Raw genomic sequence first — 19,625 nt, forward strand, 5'->3', positions numbered from 1 at the left:
GATCAGGACACTGTCACCCAGCACAACATCCCCGTTCAACCACTACAACAACCATGCAAGATCCAGGCTATTGACGGAGCACCCATCGGAAGAGGGACCATCTCACACTGCACAGAAGCTCTCTCACTCCAGATCGGTGCCCTTCACAAAGAATCCATAACGCTGTACATCACCATATCTGCAAAACATCACAACAAAACAACACAACTCCCTCATTTCCTGGTCCAATAGGCAACTCACGCGCTGAGCCCCATACTGCCATGCCCACTGTCTCAAAACACCAGTAATCTCTCTGGCTGCCACGTCTGTTGAAAGCCATGACCACCAGGTTCCAGTCAAGTTTCCACCAGAGTATCAGGACCTCAGGGAGGTGTTCAGTAAGGAGAAGAACAGCAAGGTACCACCACATTGGCCATATGACTGTGCCATTGAGCTGCTTCCTGGAACAAGTACACCTCTTAGCTGGGTTTATCCTCTATCCATAGCAGAACAACAAGCGATGGAGGAATATATTCAAGAGGCTCTCCAACAAGGTTATATCCAGACCCTCCACATCCCCTGCATCTGCTGTTTTTGTTTTGTGGAGAAAAAGGGTTGCGGCCTCAGACCATGTATAGATTACCAGGGTCTCAATCAGTGTTCAGTGAAGTACCGGTATCCTCTGCCTCTGGTTCCTGCATCCCTAGAGCAGCTCAGATCAGCCAAAATTTTTTACCAAGCTGGTCCTTCGAAGTGCCTACAAGTGCCTGGTTCGGATCAGAAAGGGGGCGACTGGAAGATGGTCTCCAGTACCACCTTGGGCCACTATGAGTACCGGGTTATGCCATATGGGCTTTCTAGCACCTCTTCAGTGTTCCAATGCTTCATTAATGATGTCTTAAGGGACATGTTGGATAAATATGTCATCACGTATATACATGACATCCTGATTTATTACCATTCCCCTGAAGATCATATCCACCATGTACACAAAGTCTTGCAAAGACTCCTGCAACACCAGCTGTATGTTAAGGCAGAGAAGTGTGAATTCCATCAACACATCTCTTTCTTGGGATACATTATAAGCTCAGAGGGAGTCACCATCGACCAAAGCAAAGTGATGGCGGTGGTGGACTGGCCCACACCTCAAACCGTAACGCATCTGCAATGATTTCTGGGCTTTGCCTACTTCTATAGGCATTTCATCCTAGGCTTTAGCTTCACAGCACACCCCTTGACGTCCCTGCTTCACGGAAAGCCTAAACACCTGGTCTGGAGCCCAGCAGCCAAAACGGCCCTCACACAGCTCGAAAATGCATTTACCATGGCTCCCATCCTCAAACACCCTGACCCCTTCATTTTTGAGGTAGATGCCTCTGAAACAGGAGTTGGAGCTATTCTCTCACAAAGGTTCAGAGACAAACCAAAGCTTCACCCCGTTGCTTTCTTCTCAAAGAAATTGGCCTCTGCTCAGCAAAACTATGATGTGGGCAACAGGGAGCTGTTGGCAGTCAGACTAGCCCTTGAGGAATGGCGACATTGGCTGGAAGGAGCAATCATCCATTCATCATTTTCACAGATAACAAGAACCTCGACTATCTATGTACAGCCAAACGTCTTAATCCATGACAAGCCTGCTGGTCCCTCTTCTCATGATTCCAATTCACCCTGTCTTATTGACCTGATTCCAAGAACACCAAATCAGATGCTCTGTCCTGTCATCACACTACAGAACCCCAGGGGAACAAGGAAGAGTTCATTCTCCATCTTCATGTGTAGTGAGCTCTATAGAGTGGGAGTTGGATCAGATCTTGGCACATACACCTAGACCACAAATCCCTCCTTCATGTCCCTCAAATAAAATCTTAGTCCCTGTGCAATTCAGAGTGGAACTCATCTCCTGGTCCCACACCACTGTAGCCACAGGTCACCCAGGCACCCAACGCACATATCATCTGTTATGGGAAAAGTACTGGTGGCCTTATATGTTCAGTGACGTACATCTGCTGTCTTTGTGCTCAACTTGTGCCCAGTCAAAGGTACCCCAAAGTCTAGCAGCTGGCAAATGACCCTTGTCACACCTCACCATCAAGTTCCTCACAGACTTCCCAGAATCTCAAGGCAACACTGCCATATTGGTGGTCAGTAACTGATTCTCCAAATCTCTGTGTCTGATTCCACTTCATACCATTCTTTCAGCCTTCACTACGGCCGAGCTGCTCTTCCATCATGTGTTCAGATACTTTGGAATCCCAGAGGAGATAGTCAGTGACAGGGGTCCACAGTTCACGTCCCGGGGCCAAGTATGCCCAGAACTCCTTGCGCCACTCCACAACTCCTCTCACCCCCTTCCAGTGTGTGTTAGTCAATCAGCCTCCCTTGTTCCCATGGAATGCCAACCTCACCGATCGTAGACCAGTGGTTTCATTGAAGTGAACAAGTCTTGGAGAGTACCCACCAATGTCTGGAGCGAGCCACCCGAACCTACAAGGAGAATGCCGATAGGCGGTGCAGTGAACATCCCCAATTCCAGCTAGGTGACAGAGTCTGGCTTGCTATCAGAGACCTACGACAACCTCACACGTGCAAAAAAACTCAGCCCCAGGTACATTGGTACATTAAGATCATAAATCAGATAAATGAAGTTACCTACAAACTGGACTTACCTTGTCACAGTCACATAGCTCCATCCTTCCATGTCTCTCGCTTCAAACCAGTTGTTCCCGGTCCACTAGCCACTGACGTTCCAACCAATGTCCCTCCTGGTCTGTTGGATATTGATGGCCAATCAGCCTATCTTGTCAAGAACACTGTAAACTCCCATCACAGAAGGGGCAAGCTGGAATATCTGGTCGAATGGCAGGGATAATTGTTGGGTCCTAGCACATGAGATTCTTGACCCCAACCTATGCAAAGATTTTCATACCCACCATCCTGAATGTCTAATCAGACACACCTGTTACCAATCTCACACATACACACACACACACACACACACCACCCTTTAAAAGAGGACTTTGCCCTCGACTCTGATTATCTGCAAAAACTGTTCCAGCCTGTTTGCATGATTGCCTGACCTTTGTCTGTCTTTGTTTTTTATCTTTACCCTGGGTTTTGGATTGGAGCTGCCATACCTGCAATTGCTTCCATCTCAGCCTCCACTTCATGACAAATAGGTTAATGGAAATTTTATAATGATAGTGTTTGTGTGATCCATTCAGTCTAGCAGCACATAATGAAATAAAAGCTGCACATTAGAATGTAGAAAAATTAAACACATTTAATTAAACATTTAGCTCTATGGTGTGACTCTCACTGGGGCATATCTGAAGCATGGGTCTGTTTATTTCCCATTCGGTTGAGGTAGGTGTACTTTCAAAGACACGTTACTCACTGTAGCCCCAGACGTTCTCGTGACAACGGGCACAACGGGACCCAGAAGTGCTGCAGAGGAAGAGGGATGCTGTACACAAACTGAGTCACATGGAACAATAATTGATAATAATAATAACTGATAAGTAATTGATGACAGAATTTTCATTGTAGGATAAACTATCCCTTTACACACACGCTCGCTCTATTTATTTATTTATTTATGTATTTATTTACAAAGGTTATAGTTTTAGAATTTCACAGTTTAGTTGGTTCTTGGGGTTGGCAAAAAGTAACCCTTCCGGAGAGAAAAAGCAGCACTAAACTGTGCCAAGTGTCATTTAAACTATAATTAGAATTGTTTGTGGTGGTCAGCTGAGACCAGAATATATTTTTTTATTCATGCATGCCAATGCCATGTTTGGCTAATAAACGGAAACTGCATGCAAAGAAAAGCACCTGATACCCTCTCTGAAATATGGTGGTGGATCATTGATGATTTGGGGATGTTTTGTGGCTGGTGTTCCAGGAGCGCTTGATGCCATCGTGAATCCTGATAAGCACCAGGATAGTTGCCTATGTCAGGAGGCTAAAAGTTGGGAGATAAATCAATCTTTCTACAAGATAATAACCACAAGCATACACCCAATTCAATACAGAAATACAAAGTAGTAGTCATCTTGACTCGAGAAAATCTGTGGTCTGAACTAAAGAGGGTATTCTGTATGGCAGTATCAAAGGATTTAACAGAACTTAAAACTAAATGTGTGCATCAGGACTTGGATCCTGCAGGACCCAACAAAATTTGAGGGAGAGCGCAGTTTTTACTTTCATTTTTAATTTCTCCTGTAAATGCTTTATGCTGGTCAAAATAATTATGATTTAACTTTAAAAATTGTTTATATTTTAGGAAACAGAACCAACTAAGTTTCTTAGATAATATGGCGAGCATGTCCAAACAAAAATAATAATTGCAGGATTGCTTTCAGAATTACTTCGGGAGTATGATTTAGGAAAAAACCCCAAACAAACACATTTTTACACTGATAATTTTGGAACCAGAGTTTTTCCACAACATATGTTTTAAATATAAAACTATTTAACATACCCATATGATTAGGCTCATAATAGCATTTTATCTATGATGGGTGCTAATAATTCTAGTATTGGATGTATGTCTCTCTTCATTTTCTGTCTGTTTCTTCAACCAGTTTGTTCCTTTCCGTGACTACATTGACCGCTCTGGAAACCAGATCCTGAGTATGGCTCGGCTGGCTAAAGATGTTCTAGCGGAGATCCCTGACCAGCTGTTGTCCTTCATGAAAAGCAAAGAGATCGAACCGCGTCCTGCTCCCCCTGCCGCCAGTGTGCCCAACAAACCCCTTGTCAACATGCGCATCTGAGCATCTGCGCATGTTCCCATCTGACAAATGTTAGCATCAGTAAATGTTTGGCAACAAACACAGCTTTGTGCAACCAAAAAGTTCCATTATCTACAGAGCTATATACTCTTTTTAACTTAAATATGACACTTTTCTGATTCTGGTAGACACATTCTATAGACACACAGAGAGACAACAAAAGTAATATAACTAGAAAGAAAAATAAAGTGAGGAGAATGAAGACAAAGTAGGGAGAGAGAGTAAGCAAATGAGAGAGAATGACTGGCACAGTCTGGAGTGAAAGGGGAGATGAACTCATTATCTGTCCCAAACTCTGATAACCCCAAACATGCCAAGGATGACAAAAAGCAATCAGTAATTAACCACAGACCATTCAATCAGTAATTAACCATTCTTTATGAACCCACTTCTTTATGAAGTTTCTAAAATTTGTAACTGGATGTATTAAACATAGCCTATGTGTGCATTTGTGCGAATGCTTTCTGAATGAATGATGAAGACAACATGTCTCTAGGTGTCCTAAGAGAATTCTTTATGTATTTTAGGGTTGAAGGCTAGAAAGTATCTGCAAATTGTTATGGCTGCACCCTTTACCGCACTTTGTGAAACCTAACAAACCTCTTCCTCCTAATTTCTGAAATATAGAAATGTTTTGATGATTAATCATTAGATGTTGATTTTTCTCTGGGTGCTGAATAACTGACAATGAGTTTTAAGAAAAAAAGAGAAAAACAGAGAGAGAGAGAGAGAAGCAACAGTCTTCACACCCTCTGTCACTGACTGACGTGCAGCCACCCCAAACCTGATTAATATATTCTTCTAGTTTCATCAGCCCAAATTTATCTCCCTGACTACAAACCTCCACACTCTGAATGTCCATATGGCAGACCCAAAACTTGTGTTTGGTCTTTGGTAGACTCCTACAGCCATCAAGTGACTGTATTTTTTTTTTTTTTTACCAAGTTGTCAGTGTTTCTATTCACTTTATCTCTCTATTGTTACACTCCCTGCTTATAATCCTCAGCACCTCTCTTCATATGAATGAATTCTTTCTTGGCTTTGACCTTCGTTTCAGCCATGACCTGGGGGATTTTACCAGATGAATAATTTATTCTGGCATTAGCCCTGAAGAATTAAATCCCCTTGGTCTTTAAGAGTTTGCAGTGTCTCTGTTGGCTGTTTAGAGTAAAAAACATACCATGCTGCACAACAGAATACTGTACACAATGGCCAAATACACAAGCCTGATTCTAGACTGCAAGGACAAACATTATTTCTTTCCACCTAGAAAGAAACCAGAGAGTGAATAAGGGTGAAGGAAAAGAGAATGTGATCACAACTACCACTTGAAAATATAGCACAGGGCCATTATGTTAATTTCGAGGGATTCAGAATATGCCTCTTCTCCTTTGCAAATGAATGCAAAATTATTCTACTCTTCCTCTAGCTCCATGTCACTGACTCCTGTTCTAGATGCATGTAATAGTTCATGCCCCAAATCTGTTGGCTGTTCTGTCTCTGGCTGCTGATACTGCTTACTGCATTACAGAGTGTCTGATCATAGGCCAAATTTGATGCAAATGGATTGTGGCTGCCTAGATAGACAACATTATTGGGTAGTATTTGAATACTCCAACAGTTTTGGAAGTCCTGGTTGGGGAGAAGCATAGGAATGCTAATGAGTCTTCTGAACATCTGGCCAAATAGGAAGATCTGTAAAGCATCAACAATCCTATAATTATGTGAGTTTTATTAAAGTTTTGCCAAAACTGGACTGTTGAAGATTAGAAAAGGCCCAGGTGATTTTTAAAGAGTGGTTATTTGACTTAGCATAGTCTTCCTGCCAGCTTGAACCAGTCTGGCCATTCTCCTCTGAGCTCTCTCATTAACAAGGCGTTCATGAGAACTGCCACTCACTGGTTGTTTTTTGTTTTCTGCACTATCCTGATTTAAACTGAGAAGTTAGCAAGTTAGTAAGGGTGCAAGGCCTGCTAAAGTTATGGTTTAGTTAAAATATAACCCCATCAGACTGTTCCAGGTAAATGTATAGTGATATCATAAACCATGTTTTGGTCATTTCTATGATCAGAACATTTCATATCAGTATAACTAGTCTTTCCAAAGGTGTCTGTGTTTTCATCTTTCTCTGACTTTAGGGGAAATTAACACAGTAACATGGAAAATTATGTTATTCTTTATTAGCTCCCCAGAAAATCAGTGGTGGCTCAGTGTTTACGGTATTGAAGTGGAAGGTTATGAGTTTAAATTCCAAGACAGCCAAAGAACTAATGTGGGACCTTAGAGCTAAACCCTTAACACTCACCACCAACCCTCAACTTTTTGCTTGGTTAGTATCCTGTTTCAGTTGTACGTTGCTTTGAATAAAAGCCACTGCGAAATAAAAGAAAATGTTTCATTAAACAAGAGTAAACTATGAGGACTTCAGCTGGATTTTACCTTAAAGTTCATTAACTGTATTTATCTGATGAACACTGGTAATGCTTAAATGAACTAATTCTTCTATGTTGCAAAATATTTTATTTGATCTGTAAACAGAGAATTAATGACAGAATGAATTGAGTGTGTTTCTGTGTCTGAGTAGGGGGTACCAACTGACTTTGTAACTATTTGTAATATGTTGCAGTTTATGATATTGCATGGCGTCAAAGGGGACCATTAATGCTAGTTTTTGTTGTTGTTACAAATGTTTATATATGTAGGTATGTATAGCAAGCACACTGTTTGGTTTTCTATGAGAGTTTGTTTCTGTATATTTTGTCCTTGATTTTTTGTTGTGTACAATACATATTCTATGGAAATTGCAGAATATTGTAGAATATGGCACAAAATACAATGTAGCTTGCTGCAGATAAAGAACATATTTCTCTAGATATTTACATAATAAATTAAATAATTGACTTCATTTGTTAAAGCTTTAGCATGCAGCTTTAGCTGACACTGAACAATATGTATTCATTTTAATTTGTATTCCACATTTTATATTTTTGCATGACTATCAAAATGTATGCTCAAATATGCATTACAATAGTAGTTTATTGTTCATTTTGTGCACCTTGTCCTGGGAGCATAATAAGGCATGCACAGAACATAACTCCCAAATACAATGCTATTCAAGACAGGAGTACATAATGTTTATTTTTTTTATTCCTTCTACAGCATTTACTTTTGTCACTAAACATCAGTTTGTCTAGCAGTTTCTTGCCATACCACAATAAACTATGCTTACCCTGAACAATGCATATGAACAGTTTTGTTTTTTGGACTACTGTGTGCCAGACACTCATCATAGCAGTTGCTATGTTGCAGTATATATATATATATATATATATATATATATATATATATATATATATATATATATATATATATATATATATATATATATATATATATAAAATAGCACCTCCAAATGGGAAAAAACTACCAATAACTAAGGCCCAGTTACACTGTTATGTAGTGTTTGTGTTTAGTTGACATCAAACCAGTCACTTCTTCTGTTGAGTAAATTTGACAATATTTACATTTAATAATTCACTTATCATAATCAGATTACATGTAAATCAGACTCATAAAGAAGGTGCTTTCATTTCCTAAAGAATAAGAGTGTGCAAAGGTAATTTGTACAAACAAATGACTTCACTGGACACATAATTGCTTCTATTTTTGTACCATTGTAGTCTATAACACAGGCTCTCCAGAATATGGTATAGTCTTAGAATATGGAAATACATTTACAAAAATTTAGCTAGTCTAATATAATATTTTGTATTCAGATGTGGTATTAATTATTAAAATTGATTAAGAAATGTTTAACACAAGCATCAAAAACAGGTCTAATCCTTTTAAATGTCTTTTGTCTTATTTCTATATTCTCTGTTATTTCTTCCTCCTATCAGTGATCTCTCTCTCTGCTGTTTTAGTTCTCATTCTTCTCTTCTCTCCCATTCTGCTCCTGAACTGCCATATTCTGATTTTGATGAAATGGCACAGTTCATAATACAATAGTGCTTTTCAGTCAGCCTTACTCAGTACTCTATAGACTGTGGTGGAATCTCTTAACATGATCATTAGTATAATAATATTTACTTCTACAGCAACATTGTTAAAAATGCATAATATGAATAATATATGTACATACTGTTACAAAAATGTTACAAAATAAAACTTTGCACAAAATTTCTTCAGTTATTCGTTACATCTAGACTATTACAGCAACCTGTTAATATTAGTGTGTTAGAATTAATAGACTGTATTTTGAAGCCAGACTCATCAGTAGTCATATGCCATAAACTGCCATATGACCAGAGGGTCAAAACCTGAGGTAAAAATAAACATTTGACATTACAGAGATACACCATCTGGGGTGTAAAGATTTATAGCCGTTTTGTGAATTTGCAGAGGCAGACTACCCCCCAGTGGCAGTCATACAAAACACCATTTATGTGTTACTTGGAAATGTTAAATTTACAAGTGATCTAAGTAATATTGTTGTCATTTACAAGCCAGTTACTGGTCAATGTTCACACGTTTATGTATAATGTTTGTTAATGTCTCTGGTATTGAGTTGAGTTGTATATGAACTCAACCTTTGGCATCCAGCCCTCAAAAGTAGTTTTATGTGTAGAGGTATGGTTTTCTCACATATCCTGTCTGGTGGGCTTGTTAGCCAGGTAAAAATTACCATCAGTATATTGTTATCAGATCATAAACATTTATGAATATGAGTTAAATTCCTGTCAGTTTCACTCATGTTTGCTAGCTACTTAGTATTATAGTTTATACCAGTGGTTCCCAAACTTTTCCAGGGCAAGGCCCCCCAAATGGCATTAAAATTTGACCGAGGCCCCCCTTTTGCAAGATGTCTTTAAAACACATTAAAAATACAGACTTCTGAATATAGCCCCCCCCCCCCCTTTTTTAAATTAAAAATTACATCTTACATCTTTACATTACATTAGGAATTGATTGTGTGTGCGTGTGTCTGAGAGTGAGAAAGAGAAAACATACATTTATTTATTTTTCACACCAAATTGTTGAGGCCCCCTGGGCGCACCTTGGCGGCCCCCAAGGGGGCCGCGGCCCCACTTTGAAAACCACTGGTTTATACAACAATTATTATCCTGTCAGTTTCAATGTTTGCTAGCTACCTAGTATTACAGTTGATAAAACAATGATTATCCTTTCAGATTAGTTTATGTTGGCTGTTGGTATGCTGGCTAACATTCTATGAAAATGCACAAGCATAAATGAATTCCAACTTTCTATCTATCACCTGAAAAACACGCCCACATTCTGGGAATCATGCACGCACATGGCCGCTGTGATTTCCGGATATAGAATCAAAGACACGCCCACATTTCCATACATGGACTCAAAGTGGGCAGAGAGACCCTATTCAGCGCGCGCAAAACAAATAGTTGTCCTGTGGCGCCATCTCGCGCCCGCTACCAACATGGCGTCCCTCATTGTTCGGGAAAAGTTTTTTTTCATATATATTTTAGGTGACTTAGGACACTCTTGAGACGGTATGTAATAAATGGGCCACTGGGCAAACAGCGCTGTATTACCATGCAAGATTCTAAGTACTTGCAGCATGACTCTTTCAGCTCGCTCCACACTCGATATTGTCCAGTTCCGGACTCGGGGTGACTGTCTGGCTCGACATAAAGCGCGTAGTGGCTCGGCGGGATCGCGTAGGGCGGGCCTTTAACGCGCCCCTGCTACAGGGATACCAAGATGGAAATTCAGGGGCTTTCTAATGCCCAAAACACTCACTACAAACATGGCGTCCCCTCTCAGACTGGTATATCGTCGTCGGGAACGACAACGGGGATTGTATCTAGACAAACTTCACATGAAAACGGTAACAGCTTCGGATCGCAAAGCGACAACAACAAGCGGCCCTCGTCTGCTCCGCTTCGACTGCTGGCACAAAATGGCAGCAGAGCTCGGCTCTCTGTACAACAGAAACGCGGAGAAAGCAGCAGTACGCCCTCAGAGGACGTTCAGGTGGCTCATATTGAGCTCTGTAACCTGAACGTGATGAAGGAGAAAGAGTACGGTGATTTAGATCTACCGCCTGACTTCGTGAGGGCCGAGCTGAAGTACGGAGAAGAGAACGAGGACGGCGTGCTGCAAATGGCGCTGCCGCTTTTCGACGGGGAGGAAGACGGGTACACTGCGCAGTGTGAGCAACGACAACAACACCGAGAGCCAGTGATGAGAGACGCGTGTTTATCTGCAAGCGACGGGTCTTCCGAAGCTAAAAACCCTAAGGAGTTTTCCGTTGTTTTCAACAAAGTACAGGAAGTACGTAAAGATGATGGGGAGAAGAGAGCAGAGTGCTCCAGATCGACTTACGGCCCATCAGAGGTGCAACACACCCCGGTTTATCCTGAATCACTAGACCGCAATTTGACAATCAAAGCCAAATCATCTTCCACATGCAGTGTTGATGGTTTGAAAACCAGCTGTAAGCTAGTAAATGAAACCTGCCCTGCCACAGGCGAAAAGCAGGAAGCTGAGAAGCGCACCATGGGCGGCGTTAAGAGGACGGATGAGAAGCTGCCTGGGGTGATGGCCTGTAGTGATTTAGTATCGATGGAGAAGGATAAAGGACAGTTCACGGAATGTGAAACGAAAAACGATAGCACTGAAATGTCGGCGGACAATAGCGGCCCGGCTTTCATGGCGGACTGCATGAATTTGGCATGCAGTATTAACGGAGATGGGGCCACCGACGGGCCGCCCGAGACCTTCTCCGGTACCATCATGATCAACAACCAGAGCATTATCGTGACTATCGAGAACGGTGTTTTAACTCTGGCGGCCCCGCCTGAAGGCTACACATACAAGGAGGACACAGTGGTGAGTCTGAAAGAGCATTTGGGCGTGAAAGAGCATGAAGACATCGTCCTCCTGAACTACGAGGGTGGCACGAAATCTCTGGGGAAGATGGCCGAGGACGAGGGCGGCGCCGTGAGCGACTCCGAGGAGCTGACGCTGACCGACGAGTGCTCACTGTCGGAGCTAAGCGCTCTGGACAACTGTCCGTCCGTTAAACGGGAACAAGGAACTTTGTGCGACTCTGATGCCACAGCTCAGACACCAAGAGGCCCGACTGAAGATGATTTGCAGCCCGCAAGCCTCGTCTCTCCATCCGGCTTAGCTAAGAAAGGCGTTGCGGTGTCGTACCGCTGCCCACAGCCTGGCTGCGCATGCGCGTTTGACAGCCGCCAGAAGCTGAAGATGCACTTGGTGTTTCACGCTGAAGACCAGCGGCCCTTCAAGTGCACAGTGGAGGGCTGTGGCTGGTCCTTCACCACCTCCTATAAGCTGAAGCGACACCTGCAATCGCACGACAAAGTGCGACCCTACGAGTGCGAGTATGAAAACTGCGGCCGCCGCTTCACCACCGTTTATAACTTGAAGGCGCATGCGCGAGCGCACGAGCAGGAGGACGCGTTTGCGTGCGAACTGTGCGGAGAAAGGTTCCGCAGCGCCACGCGCCTCGCCAACCATCAGAGGACGCACTTCGAGCCCGAACGGCCACACAAGTGCGAGTTCCCAGGTGAGAAAGAACTGCTTCCTGTCAATCTTTTACATCCTGCCAATTTTATGTATGCAGCTGGACAAAATAGTAAATCTTCAGAACCACAGTGTACAGTAGAGGTCGAGTGGTAGTGGATTTTACTGATGACTCAGTTGGGATGATAACCGATTAATCAATCTGTAGTTTTTAAAATTGATGCTAAATGAAAACTTAAGACTCAAAGTAAAATACTGCTGAACTTTATTAGAAAAATACAGTACCGTGAAAATGTACTGTACTTTTAAAAAATGAAATAAATATTAATGTTAACATTAAATAAATACAATATATACATTAAAATGGAACCAAAAAGTAACACTCCAAATAACAAATGAAAGTAGAGACATCCAAAATGAATAATAAAAAAAAATTAAAAATTAAACAACAAAATTTCAGTGATGGTTTTTATTTCGCCTCTAGAGGTCGCTCTCGTACTGTATAATGACAGCTGACCTTAGCGACTCCTGCAGCTGACAACCGGGATAAACTAGCGGTGTGGATTTTTTCTGATAACCGATAGTTCTAGCTATCTGTTACCGGGGCCGATTAATTGGCAAAACCGACCAGTCAGTCGACCTGTAGTTTACTAGAAATACATACACCAATATTGTGTCCAATTTCTTAAACTTTTTTTCAAACTTCAATTCACTGAAAGTATTCCACTGCCCTTATAGTAGAGCAACAAAAGAGATTTTTATGCCAACATTACTGCCAACAATGGAGGAGGAAAGAGCTTAAAAAGAAAAGTTAGACTAAAAACTTGTCTTTAAGAAGCATTAGTGTTACAACGCATGTTGAGAAACAAACAAAAAAGCATGAAATGACTTACTAAATCGAGTATGATTTATTAACGATCTATAACTTAACTAAACAGCATTTGATATGGCGTTACAAGTAGTTTATTTCACCATGATAGGTCATATGTATATTTGTCAGTGTGAGCTATAATTTGTTTTGGTAAAGAGTTCTGATAAAATAATTGAATGAAGTTATTGACTTTCTGAACAGGAAAAATATTATTACTGTGCATGGACTGTAATAATTCTCTATTCCTTCACATTCTTAAAACAATCTTAATTCTCTGTCATCTGTGGTAATTCAAATAAAACCATAAATCTGTGTGTTCTGCTCCCCAGGATGTGAGAAGGCCTTCATCACCTTCAGTGCTCTGTTCTCCCACAACAGGACCCACTTCAGAGAGACAAGCCAGTTCACGTGTACATACCCAGGCTGTGACAAGCGCTATGACAAGGCCTGCCGCCTTAAAATCCATCTTCGTAGTCATACAGGTACACATTTGTGTGAATATGTACACAACAAACAAGCGAATCCTTTTGAACCGCAGACTGATTTGTCTCCCTTTCTCTGTTTCTCTTTTAATGTATTCCAGGTGAGAGGCCATTTGTCTGTGACTCAGAATCTTGTGGCTGGACTTTCACTAGCATGTCAAAGCTGTTGCGCCACAAAAGGTAAGAATCCAACTAAGGGTTCAGGAGTGAAAGCACAGTGCTGATCGATATGTTTTAGGTTATTTGTTTCATGCATTCTTTTACCCTCTTTTATGCTTTCTTTCTGTCTCTGTTCCATTTCTCCCTTCCAGGAAACATGATGATGATCGGCGCTTCACCTGTCCAGAAGAAGGGTGTGGGAAGTCCTTTACCCGTGCAGAGCACCTGAAAGGCCACAGTGTCACCCACCTGGGCACTAAGCCTTTCGAGTGCCCAGTAGAAGGTTAGCTTCTTGCACATATTTGCCATACTTGATCACATTTTTTCTCTTTGTACTTTTCCACCAGACAGTGTGGTATGGCACGGCACAATTGCTATTAAGTACCGGTCTCTCTTTCCTAGCTCATAAATCTGGGTACTGAAATGTAAATCTTGGAGGCCCACTTACCCAATTTTCACAGAACTGAAGGTCCATAGAGGACAAATCATCGAAACAAATTCCATGCATCCCATGAAATACAAGATAATGCTCATGTACAAACAAGTTTGACTTATTTTCTTTGTCATTACATCTTTTTTGTTTTCCATCAAGTATCACTTCACTCATATATATTATTTCAGCATCAGACAAAGTTGCTTTGTTCGCCCAAGACTCCTGCCACTCTACAACAGTCTTTGTTGCTTGCTCTTGCTGTCATTATTTGAATCATTATTTTCTTGGCCTCATATTGGCCCCTGACTTGATCACTCTTGACCATGGCCATGATTTCATTACAGATTAAGCACATAGGCTTCGTGCTTCTTTCAAGGAGAATGCATCTTGTATATTTACTCCACTCTTCTTCAAATGTGTGGCTTTCTGTCGATTTTTCCTTTCTTGGTACTGATCAGTTTTAAGCACACCATTCTACTTTTTTGAACGTGATATTGACCTACTATTGCTGATTAACTAAACGTCTTTTTTAAACTTTTAAAATAACAGCATGTCTCAGTTATGCTTGTGTGCCATTGAAACAGCAAGAACACACTTCAGGGTTCACATGCATTTAGGTCCGGACCCTGACTGGAGTCTGTCTTTTGAGTATCACTGTCATAAATGTTCATGAAATTGGTTTCCGATTAAAATTTGCATATGCCTACTTTTGACAGGAAATTAATTCAGTGCACTCATTTGGTCTGCTAAAACATACATTACTATGTGTGAAACAGGCATGTTCATTTTGAGACCTAAAGTAAATGTATTATAAAATTGTGGTCGTTCATTAGTGTGTGTGTATCTGTTGTCCTGTGTGCAGGATGTAATGCTAAGTTCTCAGCACGGAGTAGCCTATACATCCACTCTAAGAAACACCGCCAGGATGGGGTGTCTCTGAGGAGCAGATGCCCTGTTGCAGGATGCACCAAGCACTTCTCATCCCGCAGCAGCCTCAAGAGTCATATGCTTAAACACCACAACCTCAGCCCAGGTATGTGCACACACACACCCACACAAACCGAAGGCTTTTGGTAAGTTTTTGTGGTAAGTCTTAATGTGCAGACTTTCAATCTGGACATTTACTGTCTCCAAGAAGCTCATACAACAGCATCCAAGTTGCATCAGGGGTATATATGTATGGCATGTACTGATATTAAAATTTCATACCAAGATGCTTGTTTACCTTTTACTGCTTTTTGTAATACCATGATCTTGGAAGAAAAAACTCAGTGGGCCACGCATGTGACCTTTTTTTGACACCTAATGCCTCACCCCCACCACTGAAGTGTTGTGTTGAACAAAATATCAATTTCATGATATGTGGCAACACCATTTCCCACTGCTTATAACAACTAAACTCCACTGAGAACTGATCTCCTGTTCATATGAGCTAAAACGTAGAAGCAAATTGGCAATTCAGTAATTTCTAGACCTGTCAGCAGATTATGCTCATACATGAGAACCATGATTTCTTCTAGTAACATGTCTATGTTCAGAATTTCACCTAGACTATAATGTGGCTGGGAGGCCTGTACGATTTCAACTTGCATCCATACTCTGGAAACACAGTTCTGCCTGCATTTGTGAATAAAGGAGGGAAAAAAAGAAGGAAAACAGAAATAATCTAAATATTAGAGGCAATACACAGATCTTTGATTAAAGCACCCTGGATCAGTCATATGTCCAGGAATATATAAATGTAGGCAATGTACAATGTAATGGGTAAATGTAGGAAGAGTCCAGCTAAAATAATTGTAACAGTTGTAGTTAACAATGGAGATAAAGAGGAAATAATTAACTGTTATTGTCAGATGCAGGAGTCCAACTGAGAAGCGAGTTAGAAAGAGCTGAAAAGTTTTGGGGTGAGGGGGAACTGAGAGTGGTAGTCAACAGACTCTGACTACCTCAGTCATACTGATCCAGGTGATGAGAGACAGTATAACTGTTAATGAAATTGGCTTAGTCTTGTACGATATGGACTCATTGGAATTTCTCATTGGACATTCATTGGCACATCTTTAATATAAATGTTGACATCACTCTATTTCCTCTTTCTTTTTTTTCCTCTTCCAGATGTGTTGTGTCAATTGGAAAACACAGCCACTCTCACACCCAGCTGTGAGCTCACCAGTGCTGCTCAGAGTGCCACCACTCCTGGCTCTGTGGGAACAGAGCTAAGCAGCTTGGATCTCTCCTCCCTTTTCTCCAATGTTCCCTCAGGAGCCTCCAATGTACCTACCGGTCCTGCCCCTCAGTCAGTCCCTGCTTCCTTCACCATGGACATGGCTCTAGCGACCAGTGGGATTCTTACCATAGATCCAGCCTCAGTGGGCTCGGCTTTGGGAGGAGCCAAACCCGTCGACCCTCTGATCTTGGCTGCAGGTGGGGATATGGGGGTACTGGATGCAGGGGGAGGGGGTGGGGTCTTACAGCAAGCTGCACTGCAATTGGATGATGTACAGACGGTGAACCCTGAGGCACTTGGAGCGTTAACGGCCTTGGCTATTCAGAGCACCTCAGCCGCAGAGCAGCTCCAAGCCCTGAGCTCCTCCAATGTTTTAACAGCAGAGTCACCTTCCTCCTCTCTGACCCCATCCCTTACTCCCTCCCTCTCTTCCTCACTCACGTCACCACTGTCATCATCTCTTGCTCCATCTCTTGCCTCCTCTCTTGTTCCATCTTTGGCTTCTTCTGCAGTACCCGAGCTGCTGTCTCCCCAGGTAAAGGCAGATATGGGAGGAAATGAAGCAGCTGTGGGGCAATTACTAAGTGGAGTGGAGGTCCTGAGCCAGCAGGAGAACAGCAAGGCTCTGAATCAGTTTGTTTTCCCTAGCCACGGCACATCCTACAGCGGGCAGAAAGAGACAGACCTTCCATCGGTTGCTGCTTGTGCTTTTATTGTGAGTATAGAGGACTGAGGATGCAAATTTGTTTGGCCTGGTTTACACTTCTGCATCTGCTAACACCTGAGGATGTTGTATGAGGGTGTTGAATGTGTCCACTATGGTAAAATGTTATTTGTGGTGCACAGAGACACACTAAGCATACTGTAAATCCCTTCTCTCAATCGCAGTGCAAATGTGTTTAAACACAGAAGCATAAACCAGCATCCTAACCACCATGATTATATGGTAAACATTCATTACGGCCCACTGCCATTTTTTTTTCCCTCAGAGTTGAACACTAAATAGTCAAATTTCCGTATAGTGCTAATTGATATGAGCCTTTTTTGTTGCCCAATCATGTTGCACTCAAGTTCAAGTAAGAATAAACAAGATGGAGGCTAGTTTTGTTTGTGAATAGATGGCGCTTAATGATTAGTTAGATTTTTCAAACACAAGTCAGTTTGGGACCAAAAACCAAGTGTCCACAAACTTTTGGTCATATAGTGAAAACCACAACAGTTTCTGGTAGTAACAGGTGGTTGGACTATTGATTCAGTGTACTGTTTGTAATTATTAAGTTGTGCAATTTGTCTATACCTGTATGGACCTTGTGGGAAATAGATTATATAACAGTGTGTTTTATTTATTTATTTATTTATATATTTTCCTCCCTGAAGGAGAGCAGTGGTTCCGCACGCACAGATTACAGGGCCATCCAACTGGCAAAGCAGAAGAAGCAGAAAGGCCCTGCTGCAAGTCCATCTACTGCAGGGGTAACTCAGCGGAAGACTAAGGGGGTGAAGAGTCCCAATGCTGCAGGGACATTAGTTTCAGGAAGTGCTCGATTTGGAGAAGGGACTACATCGACAACCACGGCAGGCCTCACTATCCGAGACCCAGTTACCGGAGTACAGTATGTACAGATTCAGCTACTGCAGGTGAGTCAAGTTAGGAGCATTTTCATAAGTTTGACTTTGGTTTTGAGTCACAGTGTGCTGTTATAATTTGTGCATGTGCATTTCAGGATGACCCAGCCACAGATGGAGATTTGGCTTTCCAGCTCAGTTCACAGACCTCCAGTTCTCATTCCCAGCTGACCGTTGACCTGCCTGTCAACATCTTGCAGGTTCAGCCTTATAACTCAATGATTTCTTCATCTAAATAAATGTTTAGGGTTAGAGATGTGCATTGGGACTGGAGTCCTGTATAATAAAAAAAAGAAAAAAAATTGGAGAGGGTAGTCAGTAAAACAGTTCATGGAACAAAAGTTCTATTTAGGATGATAAAAAGCATGGTTCGTGCTTAGTGTATTTTGTGATTTTGTTTATTTGAAAGAATCTTTCCTTGATAAATTATATATTTATGTAGTAGTAAATGGCTAGTTTAATTTCATTATGATGCCATGTAGTGGAATTTAGATAGTTGAATAATGAAACCACTGAAATGTGTGTTTTCCATCAGGAGCCTTCTGCCATGGCTGAAGATGATAATGGATCTGATAATTCTCAGTTCACTGGCAGTACCATTAACCTACAGGACCTGGAATAAAAGCTTCACGTGTGAGACAGCAAGAGCTCCAAGTAGACTTCTTAAATGTTTCTTCTCTCTTTCTTACCTTCACAAAAGGCATCTGTTTTCAGATGTCAGGGTGTTTGTGTCTAGGTGTTTTCTACGAGGTGTTTCTGAGCTTAATGGTGCAGCGATTTGAATTTAAAATAGCATATTTAAACAGCCTAATTCCACTCTTCCAGGATAAAACGTATTTGACCAGAAGTAAACTTCTTTCTTGTGCTTCATGTATTAGCTAAGTTTCCTTTGTAGAGAACATGAGCTGTTATTGCTGACAGAGTACTTATGAGCCAACTCTGTGTTGTCATTAAATGAACAGCAATGAGTTGTCACATAGGTTTTAATATATTCTATATTAATTTCAAGAAGGCATATACTTTGATTTGGGGAGTATCATTGTGTGACAGCTCCTTGATATATCTGGTATATTTTGTTAAGTCTATGTTAAAGCAGCGTTATGTAATTGGATTGTGAACCAGCACATTAAGGTGTAACAGATGTAACATTTTATTATTATTTCTACAGCACTGTACTCATAAAAATAACTTATGAACATTGCCTTGAGGTTGTCTTCAAGTCCTGATGAGAACTGCTTTTATAATCATGAAAGGCCCCACCCCCCACTGTTTGTTTGCTTATTTTTGTATGATTTGTATAAAACACTATGTACTACTTTGTTTTGTGTGTATGAGAATATGACAGATTAAAAGTTGCTGTACTTTTAATAAAACATGACCATATGTATGTTATTTTGTGAGCGGGAGAGTATTTGTTACTCATGAATTAATTTATTATTATTATTACTACATAAAAGAAGCACTTCTGGCTACACTATCATTCTGATAAAATCTTTCAATAATAAAGAAGACTCTGGTTTCTTTA

At 41.3% G+C, this 19,625-nt stretch overlaps 2 protein-coding genes across 2 annotated transcripts in view; both read left to right on the top strand.

Moving 5' to 3' along the window:
- LOC128615218 (copine-9-like) overlaps positions 1–8,004 on the top strand; it is a 127,353-nt gene extending 119,349 nt beyond the window's left edge. The window contains exon 21 of the mRNA XM_053637111.1: positions 4,563–8,004. Coding sequence (XP_053493086.1) covers positions 4,563–4,754 — 192 coding nt within the window. The 3' untranslated portion in view covers positions 4,755–8,004. The remainder of the gene's footprint in view (positions 1–4,562) is intronic.
- Positions 8,005–10,108: 2,104 nt separating this feature from the next.
- On the top strand, positions 10,109–19,610 carry si:dkey-156n14.3 (zinc finger protein ZXDC). Its single transcript, XM_053636718.1, has 9 exons — positions 10,109–12,345; positions 13,503–13,655; positions 13,757–13,835; positions 13,967–14,097; positions 15,110–15,280; positions 16,363–17,189; positions 17,852–18,112; positions 18,199–18,300; positions 18,636–19,610. The coding sequence occupies exons 1-9, from the start codon at positions 10,512–10,514 to the stop codon at positions 18,720–18,722; spliced, it is 3,645 nt and encodes a 1,214-aa protein (XP_053492693.1). The 5' UTR covers positions 10,109–10,511; the 3' UTR covers positions 18,723–19,610.
- Positions 19,611–19,625: the final 15 nt, after the last annotated feature.

The sequence above is a fragment of the Ictalurus furcatus genome, chromosome 11, assembly GCF_023375685.1.
Source record: "Ictalurus furcatus strain D&B chromosome 11, Billie_1.0, whole genome shotgun sequence".
Lineage (NCBI taxonomy): Eukaryota > Metazoa > Chordata > Actinopteri > Siluriformes > Ictaluridae > Ictalurus > Ictalurus furcatus.